General features: G+C 37.6%; 1 protein-coding gene across 2 annotated transcripts in view; it reads right to left on the reverse strand.

Annotated features, from left to right (window-relative positions):
- DENND5B (DENN domain containing 5B) overlaps positions 1-24,096 on the reverse strand; it is a 269,467-nt gene that overhangs the window by 70,929 nt on the left and 174,442 nt on the right. For both annotated transcript variants that reach the window (XM_077170450.1, XM_077170452.1), the window contains 3 exons: positions 23,703-23,855; positions 22,755-22,833; positions 12,483-12,564 (listed from right to left, as the gene is read on the reverse strand). In XM_077170450.1, the coding sequence (XP_077026565.1) occupies positions 12,483-12,564; positions 22,755-22,833; positions 23,703-23,855 (314 nt within the window). The remainder of the gene's footprint in view (positions 1-12,482; positions 12,565-22,754; positions 22,834-23,702; positions 23,856-24,096) is intronic.

The following is a 24,096-nucleotide window of genomic DNA, read 5'->3' on the forward strand; positions in this document are numbered from 1 at the left end:
TTTCAGAGCAGGACCCCCATTTCTCAGGTTTTTTAATCAAGAGCTTAAGTTGGTATGTTGCTCTGTATATCTCCAGGTCCTATGTGTCCCCCCCGCCCCCACTTTTTTTAGGGTCCAGACCTTTTCAAGTATTTCGTGATGTCTGATCCAAAAAACTTGTTTTTTTTCTTTTTTCTTTTTTTCTCCATCAACCCCGCCCCCTCTGTACCGGGGCAAAAACTAAGTAACTTTAGCTTTTATTCGAGGTTTAGCTGAGCCGGGGGTTTATCTTTAGCAGTTAGGATTTGTTAATTAATCCCACAATTGGAGCTTGGTTGAGCTCAGCTCCCTGCAGTTAGTAAAGTCTCTTTTCTTTCCCCTCTGGGAACCGGCCTGGGGGGGAGGGGTGCTGGCCTCCATGGCTGGGGGAGTCACAATTCTGGGTGGGATTGTAGCTGGTCCAGTTTGTCTAGACTGGTGTATACTATGTGTCCGGTCACTGATGTGGCCCCAGCAGTTGTTCTGTACTGTTCCTGGCTATTTACTAGCTGCTCTGAAGGACGAACTAAATTCCACACCTTCTAAGCTGCCATCTTGGACTCTCTATCCATTTGAGTATCTTGATAGGATTATTTTGGTCATTGAAATCCCTCAGTTATCTAAGGTTTTGTAGTTGCTTGAGTTTGTGTTGAAGGTTTAGTTTCTGCACGTGCGGTTCATCAGGAATTACCCACCGAACCAAGGCCTGGACCTTATTCAAGTGATGTAACTCTACTTGAAAATCTGTTTTAAGCTAGACAGATAGCAGTTTGGCAGATAACACTTTCTGTTTCTTCCTAGTAGACGGAGTTTTTAGGCTTCCTCTTCTCCTGAGGCCTGTCTGGCCCTGACTGCTGCAGCTGGGTGAGCTGTACGGAGACCCAGTGCAACTAACTCCAGACAGGTCTGCTGGTGCCAGTGCGCACTGAAAGCTGCCAACCCCAAGGCTGGCCCAAGACTGGGGTGAGCAGTGTGTACCTCAATAGAGGTTTTTCTTGTGGGCCTGACATGTCTGACGACCCCCAGGCTCCTGCCTGGAATGATGCTGGGCTGTGGGACTAGGTATGTCAGCTGACCCTGTCCATAGCCAACATGGAAATTTTGGGGGAAGGTTTTGGGGATGCAGAGTGTGGGGTGTGGAGATGAAGTAGGCATGGTCAGGAGGTTGCATGGTGGTGCAGAGGTGGATTTCAGGTGTGCAGGGGTGTGGAACAGGTGGTACATGGGTGTGCTAGGCGGGCCGGGTCACAGGCACATGGTGGGGTGGGGTGTGCATGGGGACAGGGCATGGCGGGTGTGGTGCTTCCTCATGCCCACCTGTGTCCAGGTACCCTTACAACTCCAGGCCTCTATATGCAAAGGGGAGCATTAAATTCTGTGCACTAGTTAGATGATTTCTACAAGCAGGGAAAGCAAGTTTACTGGCTTCTGGGTTCCCCAAGAGAGCTTTGGACTGTGGAGCTTAGGGGCTGATATCCCAAGCTAGCTGTAGGGGCAGGAACTTTCCTGAGCACTGCCTCTTGTCCCTTGTGGAATCCTGACAGAGCCTATTCATCCCATTTTCTGTGTCTCAATTCCTCAGCTTTTTCATCCAGGACTTCCCTATACAGAGTAGAAGACCCTCTTAGGTCACCTGTAACCTGGAACTGATGACCTGGTTGTTTTTCTGTCACTTCTCTAGTTGCTCCTTGGAGAAGGGACTCAGCCCATATTATTCTGCCATTCCAAAGGTTTTTAATTTAGAAACATTTTTATGTACCTTGTCTTATCTGATCTCAAAATAACTGGTGAAAGAAAGATCATCATTATCTCACTTTTAAAGATGAGAAAACTGAGACTCATCCAGGCTAAGTGACTCACCTAAGGCAACACAGATAACATTATTTTAGAGATGTCATCATTTCTTACCAATCACTTCCTCTTGGCTCTCACATTCTCTTCTTAAAGAAGCCCCCCTTTTCATAGACCCAGAAAGAAACAATTCCAGGTACCACCATAACCTCAAAGCACAAGCCCCATCTATGCTCCTAATCTTTCAGCTAGAAGTGACTAGATTGAGAGAAACATATTTGATTTAAACTGACCAATGAGATTTTATCTCAGAAATTAGGAATTAGTACACTGGAAAACTGAGTTTGCTTTTGTTGAATGCTTGAAATAGAGGTGATGTTAAAGTCAGGGCTTGGGCAATCATGTGTACAATACAACAGAAAAGGAAAGAAAGAGAAAGAAAGGTTATTTCCTTCAAGTGAGACAGAAAGAGTAACTTTGGGACAAGACTGTTTCCAATCTAGTCTCAGTTCCTGTTCTTGGATTCTGGAAGATAACCTTATATACCTCTAATAAATTCAACCTTTTTGTTGAAGTTAGTATGAATGGGCTTCTGTAGCCTAAAACCAAAATGATTTTTGAGTAAGACAGTGGGAGTAACCTAAATTTGACTCCACAACTCTTGAATCCAAAACTGGTAATTACTTCATTGTATTACACTAATGATATTTATTAGAGGATTTAAGAAAGAGGCTACCGTTAAGTTCACATTATCTGCACAGACATAAAATTTCCTCAAACTATTTCTTCCTCAAACAAAGTCAGTTATAACTACTTAATTTTAGTGTAAAATAGAGATGCTTACAAGTAAATGTGCACACACTATTTATAAAAATATAAAAAGAGACTAGTCAATTTACTCTCAAGTAATTTATTCCAATCTTTAAATAGAACATTCCTGGGTCTGAGACATTCTATTCATTTGGTTACATATTTGGATGAGCTACTCACAATTTCCTAGCTCTTGTAATACTTCACTATGCCCCTCATAATTAATTACATTTTATCAATTTGAACAGCTACATGATATGTACATCACTACTCTGGAAAGAAACTGGTACTAACGATAACAACATCATGTCACTTCTCTTTTATAAATAGAGAACTAATTATGAAATACAACTATTACCGTCCCCAGCCTTTCTCTTTGGAAAAAAGGAAATCATTCTATAACTGAAAGTTTAGTGATACCTGGCATCTATGAAAGCATTGGGGAATTATCTGCGTGAGATACTAAGGCAAAGAGTATAGCCTTTAGACATGTCTGTCTTGAACTCATGTCAGCTGCTAAGTAATCCACTGTCAAGACTTTGACAACTAGTCGATTGTGATGATAGAAAAGTATTAAGCCCTCTAGCTTCCTATTTTCTGGAGAAGCTAGAAGGAAAAATATGAGAGGATTGTATGGTAGCCCATGACAAACTCTAGGATCTGTCCTGTAACCACTTGTTGAAGAGTACTTTGAAAACGATTGCTTTTTTATTCCTTTGCTTTGTATATATGTCATACTATACAATAAGAAAAGTTAAAATAATTAAATAACAAAGTAATGGGGATAAAGATGAAGGGTAAAATAAATTAGGTAGACTGAAATACTAGCAGTCAATAAGAGGGAGGGGTAAGGGGTATGGAATGTAGGAGTTTTTTCTTTTATTTCTGTTTTTGGAGTGATACAAATGTTCTAAAAATGATTATGGTGATGCATACACAATTATGTGATGATATTATGAGCCACTGATTATAAACTATGTATGGACTGTGCGTGTGTGAAGATTTGTCAATAATTTTTTTTTTAAATAATAAATAAATTGCTCTGGGCAAAACAAAACTGTTGTATTGCAGAGCCCAAAGTCTTTAACAATCTGCTATACTGCCTTTTACACACTGAAGAGAGTAAATCTAACCAGGAACCCCAAAACAATATTAAGGTAGGTAAAAGTAAAACAAGCAGGAAATTGGAAGGCACAGGGAAGCCTTACGTGATGTGACCACCTCCTAACTAGGTTTCAGATATCTGACCATTAGGAAACAGTTGTAAGGCTTTTTTAACAACCATAATCTGAAAGTGATGGCCACTGTGAAACCCCTGCAGGACATATGTGATTTCTAAGTTTCAGTTATTAAGAGAGGTGAAGATAATTTTCCCCTTATAGTTACAACTAGTCCTCTTATACTGACCATCAAGCTACACATGGACAACTACATTTCATCTATCAAAGAATAAAGACATTTAAGATATGAATATTTAAGCTGATTCAAGTAATAACAACCAGCAACACTTACTGAACTCCTTTTTAAAAAAATTTTTTATTAATTAAAAAAAAAAAATTACAGGAAGCACAAACATTCCCAACACATACACTCAGCAATCCACAATATCATCACATATTTGCATATTCATCATCATGATCATTTCCCACACATTTGCACCAATTCAGAAAAAGACATAAAAAGACAACAGAAAAATAAAACAAAAACAGGAAAAAAAATTTTACATACCGTACCCCTTACCCCTCGCTTTCATTGATCACTAGCATTTCAAACTAAATTTATTTTAACATTTGTTTCCCTATTATTTATTTTTATTCCATATATTCTACTCATCTGTTGACAAGGTAGATAAAAGGAGCATCAGACAAAAGGTTTTCACAATCACACAGTCACACTGTGAAAGCTATATCATTATACAATCATCATCAAGAAACATGGCTACTGGAACACAGCTCTACATTTTCAGGCAGTTCCCTCCAGCCTCTCCATTACATCTTGAATAACAAGACAACATCTACTTGATGCATAAGAATAAACTCCAGGATAACCTCTCGACTCTGTTTGGAATCTCTCAGCCATTGACACTTTGACTCATTTCCCTCTTCCCCCTTTTGGTCGAGAAGGTTTTCTCAATTCCTTAATGCTAAGTCTCAGCTCATTCTAGGGTTTTTCTCAATCCCTTGATGCTGAGTCTCCACTCATTCCAAGATCTCTGTCCCACATTGCCAGGAAGGTCCACACCCCAGGGAGTCATGTCCCACGTAGAGAGGGGTAGTAGGGTGGTGAGACTGCTCGTTGTGTTGGCTGGAGAGAGGGGCCACATCTGAGCAACAAAAGAGGCTCTCTTGGGGGTAACTCTTAGGCCTAAATTTTAAGTAGACTTGACCTATCCTTTGAGGGGTTAAGTTTCATATGAACAAACCCCAAGACTGGGGGCTCTGCTTAGAGCCTTGGTTGTCTGCACTGTTTGTGAGAATATCAAGAATTCAACATGGGGAAGTTGAATTTCTCCCCGTTCTCACCACTCCCTGAAGGGGGCCTTGCAGATATTTTTCCACTCCCTGATCAAATAACTCTGGGATTCATCGGGGCATCACTCTGGACAAACCAACAAAATCTCATGTCCTACCTGAGATTCCAAGGACTTACGGCATTCAATCAAACTATCTACATAAGTTATATTAGGAAATGTACTAGTCAAAATATTAACTTTGTAACAGATAAACATTTTTTGCTTTAGTCTCACACAGAAGGTGACATTTTAAAATATTACCATCTATTTTCAGTACCCTGCAATAATGACATTCCTTTGTTCTTCCTCATGCAAAAACATTTTTAAATTTGTACCTCGTACATTTCACTGTTGTTATACACTCCAGGCATTCCTAGATTATACCATCTCAATCCTTAACATCTATCTTTCTGATTTCAATATGTCCCCAGCCCTCCTCCCTCTATCATTCTCACATGCAGCTTCATTCAGTGTTTTGACATAATTATATTACAGTTAGGTAGTATTGTGCTGTCCATTTCTGAGTTTTTTTATCCAGTCCTGTTGCACAGTCTGTATCCCTTCAATTCCAATTACCCAATATCTTACCCTATTTCTATCTCCTGATGGTCTCTGTTACCAACAAAGTATTCCAAGTTTATTCACTAATGTCAGTTCATATCAAAGAGACCACACAGTATTTGTCCTTTAGTTTTTGGCTAGTCTCACTCAGCATAATGTTCTCAAGGTCCATACATGTTGTTACATACTTCATAAGTTTATTCTGTCTTAAAGCTGCATAATATTCCATCATATGTATATACCACAGTTTGTTTAGCCACTCATCTGTTGATGGACATTTTGGCTGTTTCCATCTCCTTGCAATTGTAAATAATGCTGCTATAAACATTGGTGTGCAAATGTCCGTTTGTGTCTTTGCCCTTATGTCCTCAGAGCAGATACCCAGCAATGGTATTGCTGGGTCACATGGCAATTCTATATTCAGCTTTTTGAGGAACCGCCAAACTGCCTTCCACAGTGGTTGCACCATTTGACATTCCCACCAACAGTGAATAAGTGTGCCGCTTTCTCCACATCCTCTCCAGCACTTGTCATTTTCTGTTTTGTTGATAATGGCCATTCCTGTGGGTGTGAGATGATATCTAATTGTGGTTTTGACTTGCATTTCTCTAATGGCCAGGGATGTTGATCATCTCTTCATGTGCCTTTTGGCCATTTGTATTTCCTCTTCTGAGAAGTGTCTGTTCAAGTCTTTTTCCCATTTTGTAATTGGATTGGCTGTCTTTTTGTTGTTGAGTTGAACAATCTCTTTATAAATTCTGGATACTAGACCTTTATCTGATATGTCGTTTCCAAATATTGTCTCCCATTTTGTAGGCTGTCTTTTTACTTTCTTGATGAAGTTCTTTGATGCACAAAAGTGTTTAATTTTGAGGAGCTCGCATTTATTTATTTCTTTCTTCAGTGCTCTTGCTTTAGGTTTAAGGTCCATAAAACCGCCTCCAATTGTAAGATTTATAAGATATTTCCCTACATTTTCCTCTAACTGTTTTATGGTCTTAGACCTGATGTTTAGATTTTTGATCCATTTTGAGTTAACTTTTGTATAGGGTGTGAGATACGGGTCCTCTTTCATTCTTTTGCATATGGATATCCAGTTCTCTAGGCACCATTTATTGAAGAGACTGTTCTGTCCCAAATGAGTTGGCTTGACTGCCTTATCAAAGATCAAATGTCCATAGATGAGAGGGTCTATATCTGAGCACTCTATTTGATTCCATTGGTTGATATACCTATCTTTATGCCAGTACCATGCTGTTTTGACCACTGTGGCTTCATAATATGCCTTAAAGTCAGGCAGCGTGAGACCTCCAGCTTTGTTTATTTTACTCAAGATACTTTTAGCAATTCGGGGCACCCTGCCCTTCCAGATAAATTTGCTTATTGGTTTTTCTATTTCTGAAAAGTTGTTGGGATTTTGATTGGTATTGTGTTGAATCTGTAAATCAATTTAGGTAGAATTGACATCTTAACTATATTTAGTCTTCCTATCCATGAACACGGTATGCCCTTCCATCTATTTAGGTCTTCTGTGATTTCTTATAACAGTTTCTTGTAGTTTTCTTTGTATAGGTCTTTTGTCTCCTTAGTTAAATTTATTCCTAAGTATTTAATCTTTTAGTTGCCATTGCAAATGGAATTTGTTTCTTGATTTCCCCCTCAGATTGTTCATTACTAGTGTATAGAAACACTACAGATTCTTGAATGTTGATCTTGTAACCTGCTCTAGTAGTTTTGCTGTGGATTTTTCAGGGTTTTCGACATATAGTATCATATCATCTGCAAACAGTGAGAGTTTTACTTCTTTCTTTCCAATTTTGATGCCTTGTATTTCTTTTTCTTGTCTAATTGCTCTGGCTAGAACTTCCAACACGATGTTGAATAACAGTGGTGATAGTGGACATCCTTGTCTTGTTCCTGATCTTAGGGGGAAAGTTTTCAGTTTTTCCCCATTGAGGACGATATTAGCTGTGGGTTTTTCATATATTCCCTTTATCATTTGAAGGAAATTCCCTTGTATTCCTATCCTTTGAAGTGTTTTCAACAGGAAAGCATGTTGAATTTTATCAAATGCTTTCTCAGCATCAATTGAGATGATCATGTGATTTTTCTGCTTTGATTTGTTGATATGGTGTATTACATTAATTGATTTTCTTATGTTGAATCATCCTTGCATACCTGGGATAAATCCTACTTGGTCATGATGTATAATTCTTTTAATGTGTTGCTGGATTCGATTTGCTAGAATTTTGTTGAGGATTTTTGCATCTACATTTATTAGAGAGATTGGTCTGTAGTTTTCCTTTTTTTGTAATATATTTGCCTGGTTTTGGTATGAGGGTGATGTTGGCTTCATAGAATGAATTAGGTAGGTTACCCTCCACTTCAAGTTTTTGGAAGAGTTTGAGCAGGACTGGTATTAATTCTTTCTGGAATGTTTGGTAGAATTCACATGTGAAGCCGTCTGGTCCTGGACTTTTCTTTTTGGGAAGCTTTTGAATGACTGATTCAATTTCTTTGCTTGTGATTGGTTTGTTGAGGTCATCTATTTGTTCTTGAGTCAAAGTTGGTTGTTCATGCCTTTCTAGGAAGTTCTCCATTTCATTTACACTGTTGTATTTATTAGCATAAAGTTGTTCATAGTATCCTGTTATTACCTTCTTTATTTCTGTGAGGTCAGTGGTTATGTCTCCTCTTCCATTTCTGATGTTATTTATTTGCATCCTCTCTCTTCTTCTTTTTGTCAGTCTTGCTAAGGGCCCATTAATCTTATTGATTTTCTCATAGAACCAACTTCCGGTTTTATTGATTTTCTCTACTGTTTTCATGTTCTCAATTTCATTTATTTCTGCTCTAATCTTTGTTATTTCTTTCCTTTTGCTTGCTTTGGGGTTAGTTTGCTGTTCTTTATCCAGTTCTTCCAAGTGGACAGATAATTCCTGAATTTTTGCCCTTTCTTCTTTTTTGATATAGGCATTTAGGGCAATAAATTTCCCTTTTAGCACTGCCTTTGCTGCGTCTCATAGGTTTTGATATGCTGTGTTTTCATTTTCATTTGCTTCGAGATATTTACTGATTTCTCTTGTAATTTCTTCCTTGACCCACAGGTTGTTTAAGAGTGTGCTGTTGAGCCTCCACGTATTTGTGAATTTTCTGGCACTCTGCCTATTACTGATTTCCAACTTCATTCCTTTATGATCTGAGAAAGTGTTGTGTATGATTTCAATCTTTTTAAATTTGTTGAGACTTGCTTTGTGGCCCAGTATATGGTCTATCTTTGAGAATGATCCATGAGCACTTGAGAAAAAGGTGTATCCTGCTGTTGTGGGGTGCAATGTCCTATAAATGTCTGTTAAGTCTAGCTCATTTATTCTAATATTCAAATTCTGTTTCTTTATTGATCTTCTGTCTAGATGTTCTGTCCATTGATGAGAGTAGGGAATTGAAGTCTCCAACTATTATGGTAGATGTGTCTATTTCCCTTTTCAGTGTTTGCAGTGTTTGCCTCACATATTTTGGGGCATTCTGATTCGGTGCATAAATATTTATGATTGTTATGTCTTCTTGTTTAATTGTTCCTTTTATTAGTAGATAGTATCCTATCCTTCTTTGTCTCTTTTAACTGTTTTACATTTGAAGTCTAATTTGTTGGATATTAGTATAGCTACTCCTGCTCTTTTCTGGTTGTTATTTGCATGAAATATCTTTTCCCAACCTTTCACTTTCAACCTATGTTTATCTTTGGGTCTAAGATGTGTTTCCTGTAGACAGCATATAGAACGATCCTCTTTTTTAACCCATTCTGCCAGTCTATGTCTTTTGATTGGGGAGTTCAGTCCATTAACATTTAGTGGTATTACTCTTTGGGTAGTACTTTCCTTTACCATTTTGCCTTTTGTATTTTATGTTGTATCTAATTTTCCTTCTTTCTACACTCTTCTCTACACCTCTCTCTTCTGTCTTTTCGTATCTGTCTGTAATGCTCCCTTTAGTATTTCTTGCAGAGCTGGTCTCTTGGTCACAAATTCTCTCAGTGATTTTTTGTCTGAAAATGTTTTAATTTCTCCCTCATTTTTGAAGGACAATTTTGCTGGGTATAGGATTCTTGGTTGGCAGTTTGTCTCCTTTAATAATTTAAATATATCATCCCACTGTCTTCTAGCTTCCATGGTTTCTGCTGAGAAATCTACACATAGTCTTATTGGGTTTCCCTTGTATGTGATGGATTGCTTTTCTCTTGCTGATTTCAAGATCCTCTCTTTCTCTTTGACCTCTGACATTCTGACTAGTAAATGTCTTGGAGAACGTCTATTTGGATCTATTCTCTTTGGGGTACACTGCACTTCTTGGATCTGTAATTTCAGGTCTTTGATAAGAGTTGGGAAATTTTCAGTGATAATTTCTTCCATTAGTTTGTCTCCTCCTTTTCACTTCTCTTCTCCTTCCGGGACACCCACAACACGTATATTTGTGCGCTTCATATTATCATTCAGTTCCCTGAGTCCCTGCTCATATTTTTCCATTTTTTTCCCTATAGTTTCTGTATCTTGTCGGATTTCAGAGGTTCCGTCCTCCAGTACACTAATCCTAACCTCTGTCTCTTGAAATCTACCATTGTAGGTTTCCATTGTTTTTTTCATCTCTTCTACTCTATCTTTCATCCCCATAAGTTCCGTGATTTGTTTTTCAGACTTCCCATTTCTTCTTTTTGTTCGTTCCTTGCCCTCTTCATATCCTCCCTCAGTTCACCGATTTAGTTTTTGATGAGGTTTTCCATGTCTGTTCGTATATTCTGAATTAGTTGTTTCAGCTCTTCTATCTCATTTTAACTATTGGTTTGTTCCTCTGACTGGGCCATATCTTCAATTTTCCTGGTGTGATTTGTTATTTTTTGCTGGCGTCTAGACATTTAATTACCTTAATTAGTTTTTTCTGGAAATCGCTTTCACTTCTCTTACCTAGGGTTTTCTTGCTAGATGAATTTGTTGTCTATCTGTTCTTTGACCTTCAGTTCAGCGTTTTCTGGACTTCAAGCTTAGGTTTTGTTTAACAGAGGATAATTTTTCAGTTCTTGTTTTCTTGTTTCTTGCCCCGCTTGTATGGTGCCTTTTCCCTCCCCACCCTTAGGAGGGTCTACATAGGTATTATAGACTCGAGCTGGGTTTTCCCAGACTAAACTGGCCTCCTATCAGGGGCAAGGAGTCACCTGCGTCAGTTTTCCCGGAGGGTGAGACCCAGCAAGTTAAAAGACTTTCCTTTGAAGTCTCTGGGCTCTGTTTTTCTTATCCTGCCCAGTATGTGGCGGTTGTCTGCCTGCGGGTTGCACCAGCAAAAGATGTTGCAGCACTTTTAACTTTGGAAGGCTCTCCCTGCTGGGGGAGTGGTGGAGACAGAGGAGAGATTGTAGGCTGGTTTTAATGGCTTCAAACTGCCAAGCCCTGGGATCTGAATTCCTTGAGAAAGGGATTCCACCTGAGTTGGGCTTCACCTCTCCTGGGGAAGACACAGGTGGGAGACAGCCCTGAAAACAGCCCGTTTCTGCCTATGCCTGGGGCAGTTGCAGCCCGAGAAGTCCTGCTGCTGAATCCAGAGGCTGCCAAGTCTCCGTAGAGACACAGCCACTAAAGCCTCCGTTTCCTCCCCTTTCCTCTTTTTCTGTGAGCCCAATGATTGACCTCTGCCTTGACCAGGTTTAGAGTCTCTTTCCTTTCCCTCTGGGACGCCGCCTGTGGGGGGAGCAGTGCTGGGCTCCGGCCACTGGCTGCCGTGGCTTGGGGAACTCACGGTTTTGGGGAGGCTTGCAGCTGGTCCCGACTGGGGTACGTGGTGTATCTGGTCACTGACGTGGCTCCGGGAGCTGTTCGGTACTGTTTCTGGTTATTTAGTGGTTGTTCTAGAGGACGAACTAAAACGCGCACATTGCTAAGCTGCCATCTTGGCCCCTCTTTACTGAAGTCTTATATGAGCCAAGTACTTCTCTAAATTTTTTACATGGAGTACATTCACTTAATTTTCAAAACTGTCCCATGAGATAGGCAGTTTCTATCTCTATTGGAAAAATGGAAAAAATGAGGCACAGAAGTTAGGAAAACTGTCTAAGCATCCACACCTAGTAAGTGGTGAAACCAGGATATGTTACCACTACACTGCACTATCCTGCCACTTATCAGAGGTATGCCTTTCAGCACCAAATACTTGACAAATCACATAAAAATCCATGATTCATATGAATAAAACACTCCATAAAATATAGTTATAAGTGTTATAGATGTTATGACATTTGCTTTAAACCCACACATTTTAAGAGTTGACTAAGTATCATACCTAATGTGTTTAAAATAAAAAGCCTCTGCATTCTTCATTCAGTAAATCTATTTTAGATATCTTGAAGCCTTGCAAAGATTTCTAAGACCAATAATTGAAAGTGAAAATTCTTAGATTTGTATTTGTTTTAAAATAAATCTCCCTGACAGCAATTTTTCTGCCAAGTAAACTGTCATTATTTTCATAAATATGTATTTTTTTTGGCTGTGAGCTGCAGGTATTTAAAGGCGCTCAGAAAAGCAGAAGAAAAGAAGTATTAAAACTCTTCTCAGCCTCATTTTCCCTTTGGATTGAATGTCAGGAAAAATATATATAATATTGTAAAAGTAAAATGAAATTATTCTAAAAATACTTTCTTCAGTATTCATAAGCAAAACACACACACAGCCATAATTATTTGAGCAATTTAGCTGAAAATCACAAATATTTCAAAGTTACACCACATGCTAATGCATACAACAAATACCTCATATCCTGGATAAGAGAGACCCTGAGTGTTGGCAGCATGACTCCTGAGTCAGATTTTCTTCTTTCTGGTCCGAGGGCAACTGTGCAGAAAAATATAAGCAAATATCAGAAAAATAACAGTAGGGATTTTAAAAATTGACAGGGTTCAGATTCTTTAAATAAATACTTCAAAATTACTTTGATGAGAACAAATTTTAAAGACAACAGAGAAGCTCAAGATTTTTCCCCCAATGTTGCTACTTTATTAATACAGTAAACCAGCTATTTTCCCTGTTGTTAATCTGGGACTGCATTTGGAAATTTAAAATGAATCATAAAAGCTGCATTAGAAATTAATGCAATACATGCAAATTCTGGCCATAAGGGTCAGTCAGTTTTTAAAATTATTCCTCCTAATATAGACAAATGCTAAAGCTCTGGATAATTACATGAAAGTAATACCTAAAAATCAAGTTACTATGTGAATCATCTCTGTGCTCATGAATCTCAATCACACTGTTTTACTATACTTTGGAAAGAGCATTTAAAAATCTAAGAGTTTGGGCTCTCTAGTCTGGTAAATTTCTACTTCAAAGCTCAGAATCCAAACTTTAGTATGTACGTTATGCAAATAAGTAACCTTCATTTGGAAACATAATGCCCACGAGTTATGGTTCTATGAAGTCTCAACAGTTAACATATGAAAGAAAGATTATTCTTTTATACAGCAATGGCTAAACAATTGTTATCAGCTAACATCGGAATGCACACTCTGACTTTAAATGAGAGTCTGTGGAGTTTTGTGCCCTTTCCTTATTTCCATTTTTTTCATCAATAAATGAAGACCAAATTGGAACAACACACTTCAATACACTGATATAATTAAAAATTAGGATATGTTTTTTGCTGGATATTAAACTTACTATTCTCTGTTTTTAGGGACATTCAACCTAGGGGGCTAGGAATCAATACTGGAGCACACAAATATATTTAGATGGCACTAAAGGAGGGATAGGCAGGGAACTTATTGGTGTATTAGGATCTGTATGTTCTCGGCACTTGGCTGAAAATGGCTAACCTAACACTTGGCAGGTGTAAGTACTGACTGCTCAAGTTAATAGATTGACATGGGGCTGCCAAGAGGAAGAGAATGTGGCCAGGCAGACCTAATGGTAATATTTTATTTTATTTTCAAAAAATAAAAAATATTTTAATTGGGATATCTTCATGCACATACAGTCCACCCAAAGTATACAACCAGTGGCTCACAATATCATCACATAGTTGTGTATTCATTACCATGATCATTTTTAGAACATTTGCATCACTCCAGAAAAAGAAATAAAAAGAAAAAAGAAAAAAACTCATACATCCCATACCCCTCTACCCCTCCCTCTCATTTACCACTAGTATTTTAATCTACGCAATTCTTTTCTACTCTTATTCTCTCCTTTTATTTATTTTTGTCTTTTTTTTTTTGGCGATTGTGAATGGTGCTGCTATAAACATCAGTGCTGCTATAAACATCAGTGTGAAAATCTGTTTGTGTCTGTCCTTATTTTCTTTCCTAATTTGTCTATACTCTAGATAAAGGGAGCATCAAACCTAGGTTTTCACAATCACATGGTAACATGTAAAAGCTATATAATTACACAATTGTCTTTAAGAATCAAGGCCATTGGAATACAATTCAACAGTTTCAGGTACTTCCCTCCAGCCATTACAATACACCATAAACTAAAAAGGGATAGCTATATAATGCATACAAATAACCTCCAGGATAATCTCTCAATGCTGAAATCTCTTAGCCACTGAAACTTTTTTTGTCTCACTTTTCTCTTCCCCCTTTTGGTCAAGAAGTCTTTCTCAATCCCATGATGCTGGATACTGGTTCATCCCTGAGAGTCCTGTCCCACAATGCCAAGGAGATTTACACCCCTGTAGTAGGGAGGGCAGTGAATTCATGTGCTGAGTTGGCTTGAAGAGAGGCCACATCTGAGCAACAAAAGAAGTTTGTTTTGTCGAGTTGACTCTTAGGCATAATTATAAGTAGCCTTAGCTTTTTCTTTGCAGGAATAAGCTTCATAGGGGGGCAAGTCCCAAGATTCAGCCTATTGAAGTGGTTGTCTCCACTGCTTGAGAGAAAATTAGGAATTCCTCAGGTAGAGAATTTTAATACTTATTCCTTTCACCCCAGTCCCTCCAAGGGACTTTGCAAATTAATGGCAGTACTTTTGAAAGTTTTCCATACCAGGTGGATAATAAACAGGCCATTTGCCTTGGCAATTTTGGAAGGGTGTTTGTTAGGACACTGAAAATACTGGTTGATTTTGATAACCATGGACACACACAAAATTGTTCCAGAGACTTGCAGAGAATGTGCTATGTTTGTCTTTCTGTCTGAGACTGTTACCACTTAAATTTTTTTTTTTTTTGGTACATGATTCAGGAATCAAACCTGAGTCTCCCACATGGAAGGTTAGCATTCTACCACTGAACTATTCATGTGCCCTTAAGTGTGCTATTAATAAAAGCACATCTCTCTTTATGTCGAGAAACTGAAACATGTCAGAGAATGGCTTTACACTCCAGATGATTAGACAGGGTAAAAGATGGCCACATAATGGTTAGATTGAGAAGGAAAAAAAAAAGATTATGAGGTGGTAGAAGGGAAATGAAACCATAAACAGCAAGTTAGCTAGAGGGAAACATAACAGAAGAAGGAACTGTGCCTCTGGACCAAGGAGCAGGTTAAGACTTTTAATAAAAAAGTTTCTGACATTTAAAGAGTCTGGAGAATCCACAAAAAGAGCATTCAAAGACATAAACATGTTCTGGGAATCCTGCTTTGGACTTGAGAAAAAGAGACTTGCACCGGGGGGTTAATATTGCTCCCAGCCCCGTGAACCTGTATTCTAGCCACACTTCACTGCTGTTTCTTAAATATGAGATCGTACTTTTTGGGGGAGGGGTGCATAGTCTGGGAATTGAACCCAGGTCTCCCGTAAGGAAGGGAGCATTCTACCGCTGAACCACCCGTGCACCCAGAATGTACTTGTGTCTCTATGCCTTTGTTAAAGCCTTCACCTCATTCTTTAATGCTTCTGTATATTTCACTCTGTTTATAGCCTATTTATCATTTTAGATTAAGAAGCAGTAGACTTTTGTTGCTCAGATGTGGCCTCACTCTCTCTAAGTCCAGCTCTGCAAGTGAAATCATTGCCCTTCCCACTACGTGGGACATGACATCCAGGGATGAAAGTCTCCCTAGCAGCGTGGGAGATAACTCCCAAGGATGAGTCTGGCCCTGGTACCATGAGATCAACAATGCCATCCTGACCAAAAGGGGGAAAAGAAGTGTAACAAAAAAAGTATTAGTGGCTGGGAGAGTTCAAATAGAACTGAGAGGCTACTCTGGAGGTTGTTCTTATGTAAATTTCAGTTAGACATTGCTACCTATCATAACTTGCCAACCCCCAACCAAAACCATTCCTGCCAATCCTAAGGAATATCTTGGGCATTATATAAGATTCTACAAAGGTTCTATGCACTAGGGTAACTTTTGAGAAAACTACAACTACCAGATGGGTCCCTGGATCAGACAAGTCTTGAAACCTAGAGGGGCTAGCCTTTCCAGAACATCAGCTAGTTCCATCTTCCTACCCTTATTATTATAATACAGTCCTTTCAACATGAAAAAGTTAGAATGGGCATAGACCAAATACCCCTAAAAAGTGGGAGAAAGATCAAAGGTGATGATGGAGTTTTACAGAGAAGGTAGGATTTAACAAACAAGTATGATTACTGAATCATTATACTGCTATTTCTTTTAGTCTCCAGTATCTTAGAGCAGTGAGGAGCTAAAACCTAAAACTGTGGAACTGTAACTCAGACCAAACTTTGAAATCTGTTCTACAACTAACTGTTGTGCTGTGCTTTGAAATTTATTGCTTTTTTGAATAGATGTTATTTTTCACACAAAAGAAAAAAAAAGTGATGATAAAAATATATATATATATTCCTTCTAGCCTCCAATGTTCTGGAGCATCCAGAAAGAAAAATCTGAGATAACGATATGGTAGCCAATGACAAACTCTGGGATCTGTCCTGTAACTACTTGTTTAAGAGTGCTTTGAAAACTATTGTCTTTTTCTTTCTTTGCTTTGTATATGTGTTATATAATAAAAAAAGTTAAAAGAAAAAAGAAGCAGTAGAGCTTAATGGATAAGAATTGGGGTTTTCTCAAACCCTACAGAAGTCAACAGAGCTCTCTGGCTTTGGGTGAATGACTGAACCTCTCTACAGTCTGTTTCATTATCTGTAAATAGGTGCAAGAAACAGCATGTACTTTATTATTATTATTTTGGTTCTTTATTTAATCAAGGTGACAAAGTTTGAAAGTAAACAGAGGAGTTCACATGATTTTAAAAAGACACTTTTTTAAAAGTGAGGAGGCATTGTCTAAAACAAGGAAGAAAATGGTCAACATACATATCAGTAAATATATTGGTCTGATAAGACAGAATCTTTGTCACCTAGGCAGATTACTTAGACGGTTAAAAACTTTTAAAGCTTCTCACTAAGAGCAAACAAATAATCATGTTGTGAACATTGTCATTTTAACAGAGTGAAAACCAAATTCTTGTTTTGCAAGAAGATACATCTGATAAGAAAACTTAAAAATCTTACAGAACTATAAAATCTTAGCCCAAGCACTCACAACCAATAAAATCCACTTCCAACAAGACTTCTGTAACTTTCTATATCCATTCATTTTGCCCTACACATTCCTGTTTCTCATTCTGCAACAATCAGTCATTTTATTTTAGGGGAAAAAGTTCTCTCTTTATACTTAAACATTTCTTGCATACTTTACATATTTAAATTACAAAAAAAGCTATTGAAATCAATCTTCAAGTCAACATCTTAAAAAACACAACACTTTTTTCCTTTTTGTGAAAAGTAACATATATACAAAAGCAATAAATTTCAAAACACAGCACAACAATTATCTGTAAAACAGATCTCAGAGTTTGGAATGGGTTACAATTCTACAACCGTAGATTTTACTTCTAACTGCTCCAAGATACTGGAAACTAAAAGAAATAGCACTACGATGATTCAGTAATCATATTCGTTTGTTAAGCCCTACCTTCTCTGCATAACTCTACCATAACTTCTGATTTTTCCCCACTCTTTAGGGGTATTTGGGCTATACGCATTCTAACTTTTTCATGTTGGAAGGGACTGTCAATAACATGGGATAGGGATAGAACCAGATGCTGCTCTGGAGAGGCTTGCCCCTCTGCATTTTAGGACTTGTCTGGTCCAGGGACCCATCTGGAGGTACTAGGTTTCTGGAAAGATACCCTAGTGCATGGAACTTTTGAAGAATCTTATATAATGCCCTAGATATTCCTTAGGATTGGCAGGAATGGTTTTGATTGGAGTTTGGCAAGTTATGATAGGTAGTAATGTCCAACTGAAGTTTGCCTAAGAGTGACCTCCAGAGTAGCTTCTTGACCCTTTTTGAATCCTCTTAGCCACTGATACATTATTTGTTTTACTTCTTTTCCCCCTTTATACCTTATTTTAATACAAAGCACTCAATAGTATCCAGCACAAAGTAAGTTCTCAATGAGTAAAATAAAACGAAATGAAGTGTAATTCAGCTTTAATTTTGCCTTTGTGTCCAGACTTTCCTTAATATCCTATCTTCCCTAGGCAAACTGTTGGATAAGTCATTCCCTCTCTCTAACAGGGCTTATAAAACTGATTTTTTTATCATATAACTTACTACTATTGAAGCTTGAATCATATCCTATTCTTGGAATATTAGAGGGCCTTGTAGACACCTCTCTTCCTCCCAGTAAGTGTATAGTCTATGGGCAGATATTTAATACTCCTTGTGGAAGATATATTAGGACCAGATGGTAGAACCTTAAATGCCACATTAGAACTAGAGAGAGGGTTGGGACTTTGAAAAGAAATTACATGCTTTTGATTGATTTTTAGTTATTAACTGGTGGGCAGTGTGGGAGTGTAGAAATGTGAGAAACAGAAATAGTGGAGATCAATTAGAAGCTATTCCTTATGAACAAAGAGCCAGCCAGAACAAAGAAGAGGAGAAATATGCAGTGGGAGAAACCACAGAACTTACTGGCTGATTGGATGCATGAGTGAACAAGATTGAAGAGTCAAAAATAATAGTATTATTGATAAAAATGTTTCAATATATATTATCAAATTATTATGACTTTCCATTGAATTTTTTAACCTCAACTTCACAAATGGAGAATCTGAGGCTTAAAGAGATTAACAAAACTGCCCAATCTTATTTATTTTAAGCAGCAGAGTGTTTATGTCATGTCCAATGGGTTTTCTACTATATTACAGATGACCTTCTAACCTCTAGCTTGACTGAGAGGAGGGTACTGATGTCATTAACATAAGTTGGTGAGAATGGAGAAAATTTGACAGGCACAAGAGGAAGAAGAGGTGTTGAGATAATGAGTTTGTTTTAGGACTGTAGAATTTGAGGTCCAAATGGGCCATCAAAGATGGACAGCTAGGAACTAGGGCTAGAGAGAGAGAGATTTGGAGATAGGCTGCTTATGTGATAGCTGGCTCATGGCATAGAATTAGGAAATGGTTTATTAGCGACTTTGGAGGAACAATTTAGAAGCCTGTGGGCAGAAAGTAGAGCAACGGTTAAGGAGTAAAGCCATTTCTTTCTATCTAGAGACCTAAAATCTAATATGTTTCTTTGGAGCCTACTCCAACTAGAAAAGACATCTATAAATTATTTAAAAGTATACTTCCATTACTATTCCTTAATTCAATACCTTCTATTACAATAGACCCCTTTCTCTTTCAATTTGGAGATCATGGTGTGCTGGTTTGAAATGATGTATGTCCCCTAGAAAAGCCATGTTTTAATCTAAATCCCATTTCATAAACGCAGAATAATCCCTATTCAACACTGTATGCCTGAATCTGTAATCTGATCATCTCCCTGGAGATGTGATTTAATCAAGAGTGGTTGTAAAACTGGATTAGGTGACTGACATGCCTCCACCCATTTGGATGGGTCTTGATAAGTTTCTGGAGTCCTATAAAAGAGGAAACATTTTGGAGAATGAAAAAGATTCAGAGAGAGCAGAGCAGAATGACACAGCCATGAGAAGCAGAGTCCACCAGCCAGCGACCTTTGGCGATGAAGGAGGAAAATGCTTCCTGGGGAGCTTCATGAAACAGGAAGCCAGGAGAGAAAGCTAGCAGATGACGCTGTGTTCGCCATGTGCCCTTCCAGATGAGAGAGGAACCCTCACTGTGTACTATGTGCCCTTCCACTTGAGAGAGAAACCCTGAACTTCATCAGCCTTTTTGAACCAAGGTATCTTTCCCTGGATGCCTTTGATTGGACATTTCTATAGACTTGTTTTAATTGGGACATTTTCTCGGCCTTAGAACTGTAAAGTAGCAACTTATTAAATTCCCCTTTTTTAAAAGCCATTCCATTTCTGGTATATTGCATTCTGGCAGCTAGCAAACTAGAACACATGGGATTAATACTTAGTCACAGGGATTCCCTTTGTATATCTGCCTGAGTCAATGTTATTACATAGACAGCAAGTTTATATAGGGTAGAGACTGTATACATTACTTTTATAGACTCCTGTACAGTCTATAGGCAGATATCTGATTAACAGAAAAATTTTGATGACGATAATGATGATTGAAGAATGACTCAAAACTCTTGGGCAACATTCAGAATAACATTTAAAGCAGTAGTTCTACCTTCTGCTCCCTTCCACCCAAAAACTCTTGCCCCCCACCAATTGATTAAAAAATCTATTTATGGTTTAATGGAACCTTGTTTGAAGGTTCAAGGATTAAGAACAAGACCTATCTCCAAGCTGGTCAACATTTTTCAAGGTAGAAACTTTTGGGTGATATGTCAAGAACGATTCTCTTTCTAGGACTAACAGCAGATTTTTTTTTTTTTATTTAGTACTGCATTAACATATACAACATAAAAATTCCTATTTTAACCACTTTTCAAGTATACAATTCAACGGCATCATTTACATTCACAATGTTGTACCACTATCATCATTCAATTCTAAAACAAAACTTTTTTTATTACCCCAAACAGACACTACACCCACAGAGTATTATTCTCCACTCACCCCACCACTCCTGGTAACTTGTAATCTACTTTCTGTCTTTATGAATTTGCATATTCTAGCTATTTCATATAATGAAATCATACAATATTTTTCTGTGTAGGACTAATAGCAGTCTGAGATATTTTCTCCACAATAGGTCTTCAAACTATTAGGTGCAGTGATTACCTAGGTCAAAATTAATACAATCTCTTCTGCTGTGGTCCTCTGAGACAGACCCTTTCCATTCCTCTGCAATCCTTAAAAATTTTAGACACTGACTCTAGTTTTGTGCTGCTTCTGAAATAGGTCAGTAATGATCTATCATCCAGTTATCTCATCTTGGTTCAATTCTAATATGAGCAGTGTTCAAACCCACTGTGACTATCTAAGGACTCTAAGCATCTTTCCTTATTATGGCAGTGCAGATCATATGGCCTTTAATTAGAAGCTTAATAATTGACAAACAAAAAAGTGTTCTTTGGGGGAAAAACATTTAAAAGCAGAAAAGTCAATGAACTGCTAATTTTGGCATAATTAGAAGACTGTATGGCTGCTCAAGAATTAACCTTTCATTTTTAAATGCTACATATTTTACCCTATTGTATTTATAAGTTCTAAACTTCCTGGGCTGAATCATCATAAGTGTTAGAGCAATTTTTTATAAAATTCATCCCTCAAAACAGACAATAAAATTTGATTTCAAAATGTCTATGGTTTATATTAACTCTAGTTAGGATCAATAAAGTATAACTTATGCTCATTCTTAATTCACTAGCCCTTCAATAACATTTGTCAGTGCAGCACAAATTGTGACTGTATAAGGCTCTGGCTCATTTTATATTTCTTAATCTTTACTTCAGAATTTTGCTGGTCCTATTACTGACTGATTGAAGGCTACTGCAAACAGTTGGGTCAAATGACCCACCACTCAACACTTGACCAGCCAAAGTTACCAAAGCTCATGCAACCCTAAGACTGAAGGCTGAACCTACTGAAATGGTTGTCCCCACTGCTTGCCGAGAACATCAGGAATTTTCCAGATGGGGAAATAAGACATTTTTACTTTTTCAGTAGGAAAAGGGGCAGAGAGAAACTGCTTTGAAGCTTTGTCTGAATCTTTATAACTATAGTTACAACCTGGGAAATGAGAACCTTCACATTCTAGTAAGAGGAGGCTCAGGGTAATGTACAATTAACAACTCATATTTCTTGCTGTCTCACTAAATGCATACATAAAGTTAGGTTCCCAATAACAAAAACCACATTTAAGGTAATGCTGCCCTCTGGGGAAAGTGAGGGACATGGAATTGGGGTGAGTACATAGTTACTTCAACTATATGCGCAATGCTTTGCTGGTGGTTAGTTTACAGTTTTTGAAAATATTATTCCTTATACATTTCTGAATGTCTGAAATAACCTATAATCTTAGAAAAGGTTCCTAAATTGCTGATTCAGTATAAAACTATATAAAACACTTTAACTCTATTAGGTGTCCACTGTTGCTTCTATTTTGAAAAGATGGTTATGTGACATAAAGAAAAGCAAGCTTCTTGTTATGAAAAATACACAGTAGGTTGAACATTAGCTTATAGAACCCTATATCACTTTAATTAGCTAAAGAATTATGATATTCCTAACATATAATGTCTCCTCATAAATTGAATAAATTTGTTTCTTGACAAATTTGAAGAATATTTGAGGAAATATTTCCCCTGAAAGATTATTAATGGTGGTCATAAGAAAAAAATCAGTATACACCACACCCTAATACTGATGACAGTAACATACTTGTATAGTCCTTTACAATTCATTGGGGGTTTTCACATCTATTATCTCATTTCATCACCATGACAGCCTTGACACAGTTAAACATGATTTTTTCTTTTTTATAGATAAGGAAGCTAAAGCTCAGAAAGGCTTGAATGAGTTTTCCTAGGTCTCATAGCTAGTAAATAGTATTGCTCCTTCTACTTTACTCCTCTACTGGCAAGATGGGTGAGTTTTAGCTTGAGAGAGAGAGAGAGAGAGAGACAGAGAGAGAGAGATAAGGCTATATAGTACTGTTACTTCACACAGTTCCACGGTGCCAGTTCTGTCGAAAATAATCAAAGAACTCTCACCTGGAGATTCTGCAAGGTGCTCTTGTTTCTCTTCTCTGTCCTGATATTGAATTAAATGTGACCACAAAGCTGACTTCCCCTGAAAGTATAAGGTAAATAAATTTTTCATTTCATAAGAAATAATAAAAGATAATTTCTCACCAAAACCATTCACATTAAATGGTCACAAGACCTGAGCGCTTCCATTCCTAGCTGTGTGACACTGTGAGTATCTCATTCCATGCTTTAGGAGGGTCATCCTCTGCCTCAGTGAGGATAATATGAGGCAATAGCCAGGGAACAAAAGGGAAGTAACTAAGCAAAAGGCCAGCAGTACAGGCACAAAGATTTCTGACTTCAGCTCAATCGTTACTTAGTTGTATGTAATTAGGCACTATCTCCACTGGTTGCATTAGTAAATGTAGAATTAAAAAGACTCTAAAAGCACAGGATATATTTGTGTATATCTATATGCAAAATATTTTAGATATATGGAATGATAATAAAAGAAGAAAAAAGGGCAAATGGACAAAGATAAAAAGAAGGGAAGAAATAAATATGCACATAACAGGAAAAATCAGATAGGAAGACTAGACAGACAAAAGCAAAGCATTTGAATTTTTCCATCTTTAATTACTAGATAACTTAAAATATAAAAGAACCGTTAATTCTGACTAATAGATTTTTCCCTGGACAGTAACAAAAGCAGACATTAAACAGAATCTATAGGAGATACAGCTTCTGCAACAAATGTAGCATTTTAACCTGTCCTGTTTATCAGGAAGGATCTCCAAACCACCTCCTGGTCATGGGCTGTTTTCTTTTTCTGTAATTAAAATGTTACAGAACATTTCTAGTCATCCTGTGACAAAAGAATATACCCTTTAATTTTTATATCTTTTTTTCTTATTGTATTTCTTAATAGGGATCCTACCCATTCATGTCACTAAGATCTCTTGAGATTATTACCTGCTTGATCTGTAAGCCATGGCTCCATATCCTTTCCAGTAAATCACAGAGGCTGGCAATCAAGGTGTTCTCCTCCAAGCCAGTTATGTTTGCTTCTCCATGGCCCAGCTCCACTGCTTCATGTCCCATCTTCTCCACCAACATACGCTTTGTCTGAAAACATCATGTGTGGTCACAGTGTTACCTCAGCAGTCAAACTAAAAACTAATATGTCAATTACTGGATTAGGAGACCTGGGTTCTTTCATTATAGTTCTAATGTAGATTTGCAATAATAGTAAGTACGTTTAGTATTTTAAATATTTTGTTAGAGAAATGGAGAGTAGCTAAAGAGAGAATAAGAAAATATTTGGAAAGTATATCCTTGTTGAAAAAAAAGTTACATACAATAGAAT

Source organism: Tamandua tetradactyla, chromosome 7, assembly GCF_023851605.1.
Source record: "Tamandua tetradactyla isolate mTamTet1 chromosome 7, mTamTet1.pri, whole genome shotgun sequence".
Lineage (NCBI taxonomy): Eukaryota > Metazoa > Chordata > Mammalia > Pilosa > Myrmecophagidae > Tamandua > Tamandua tetradactyla.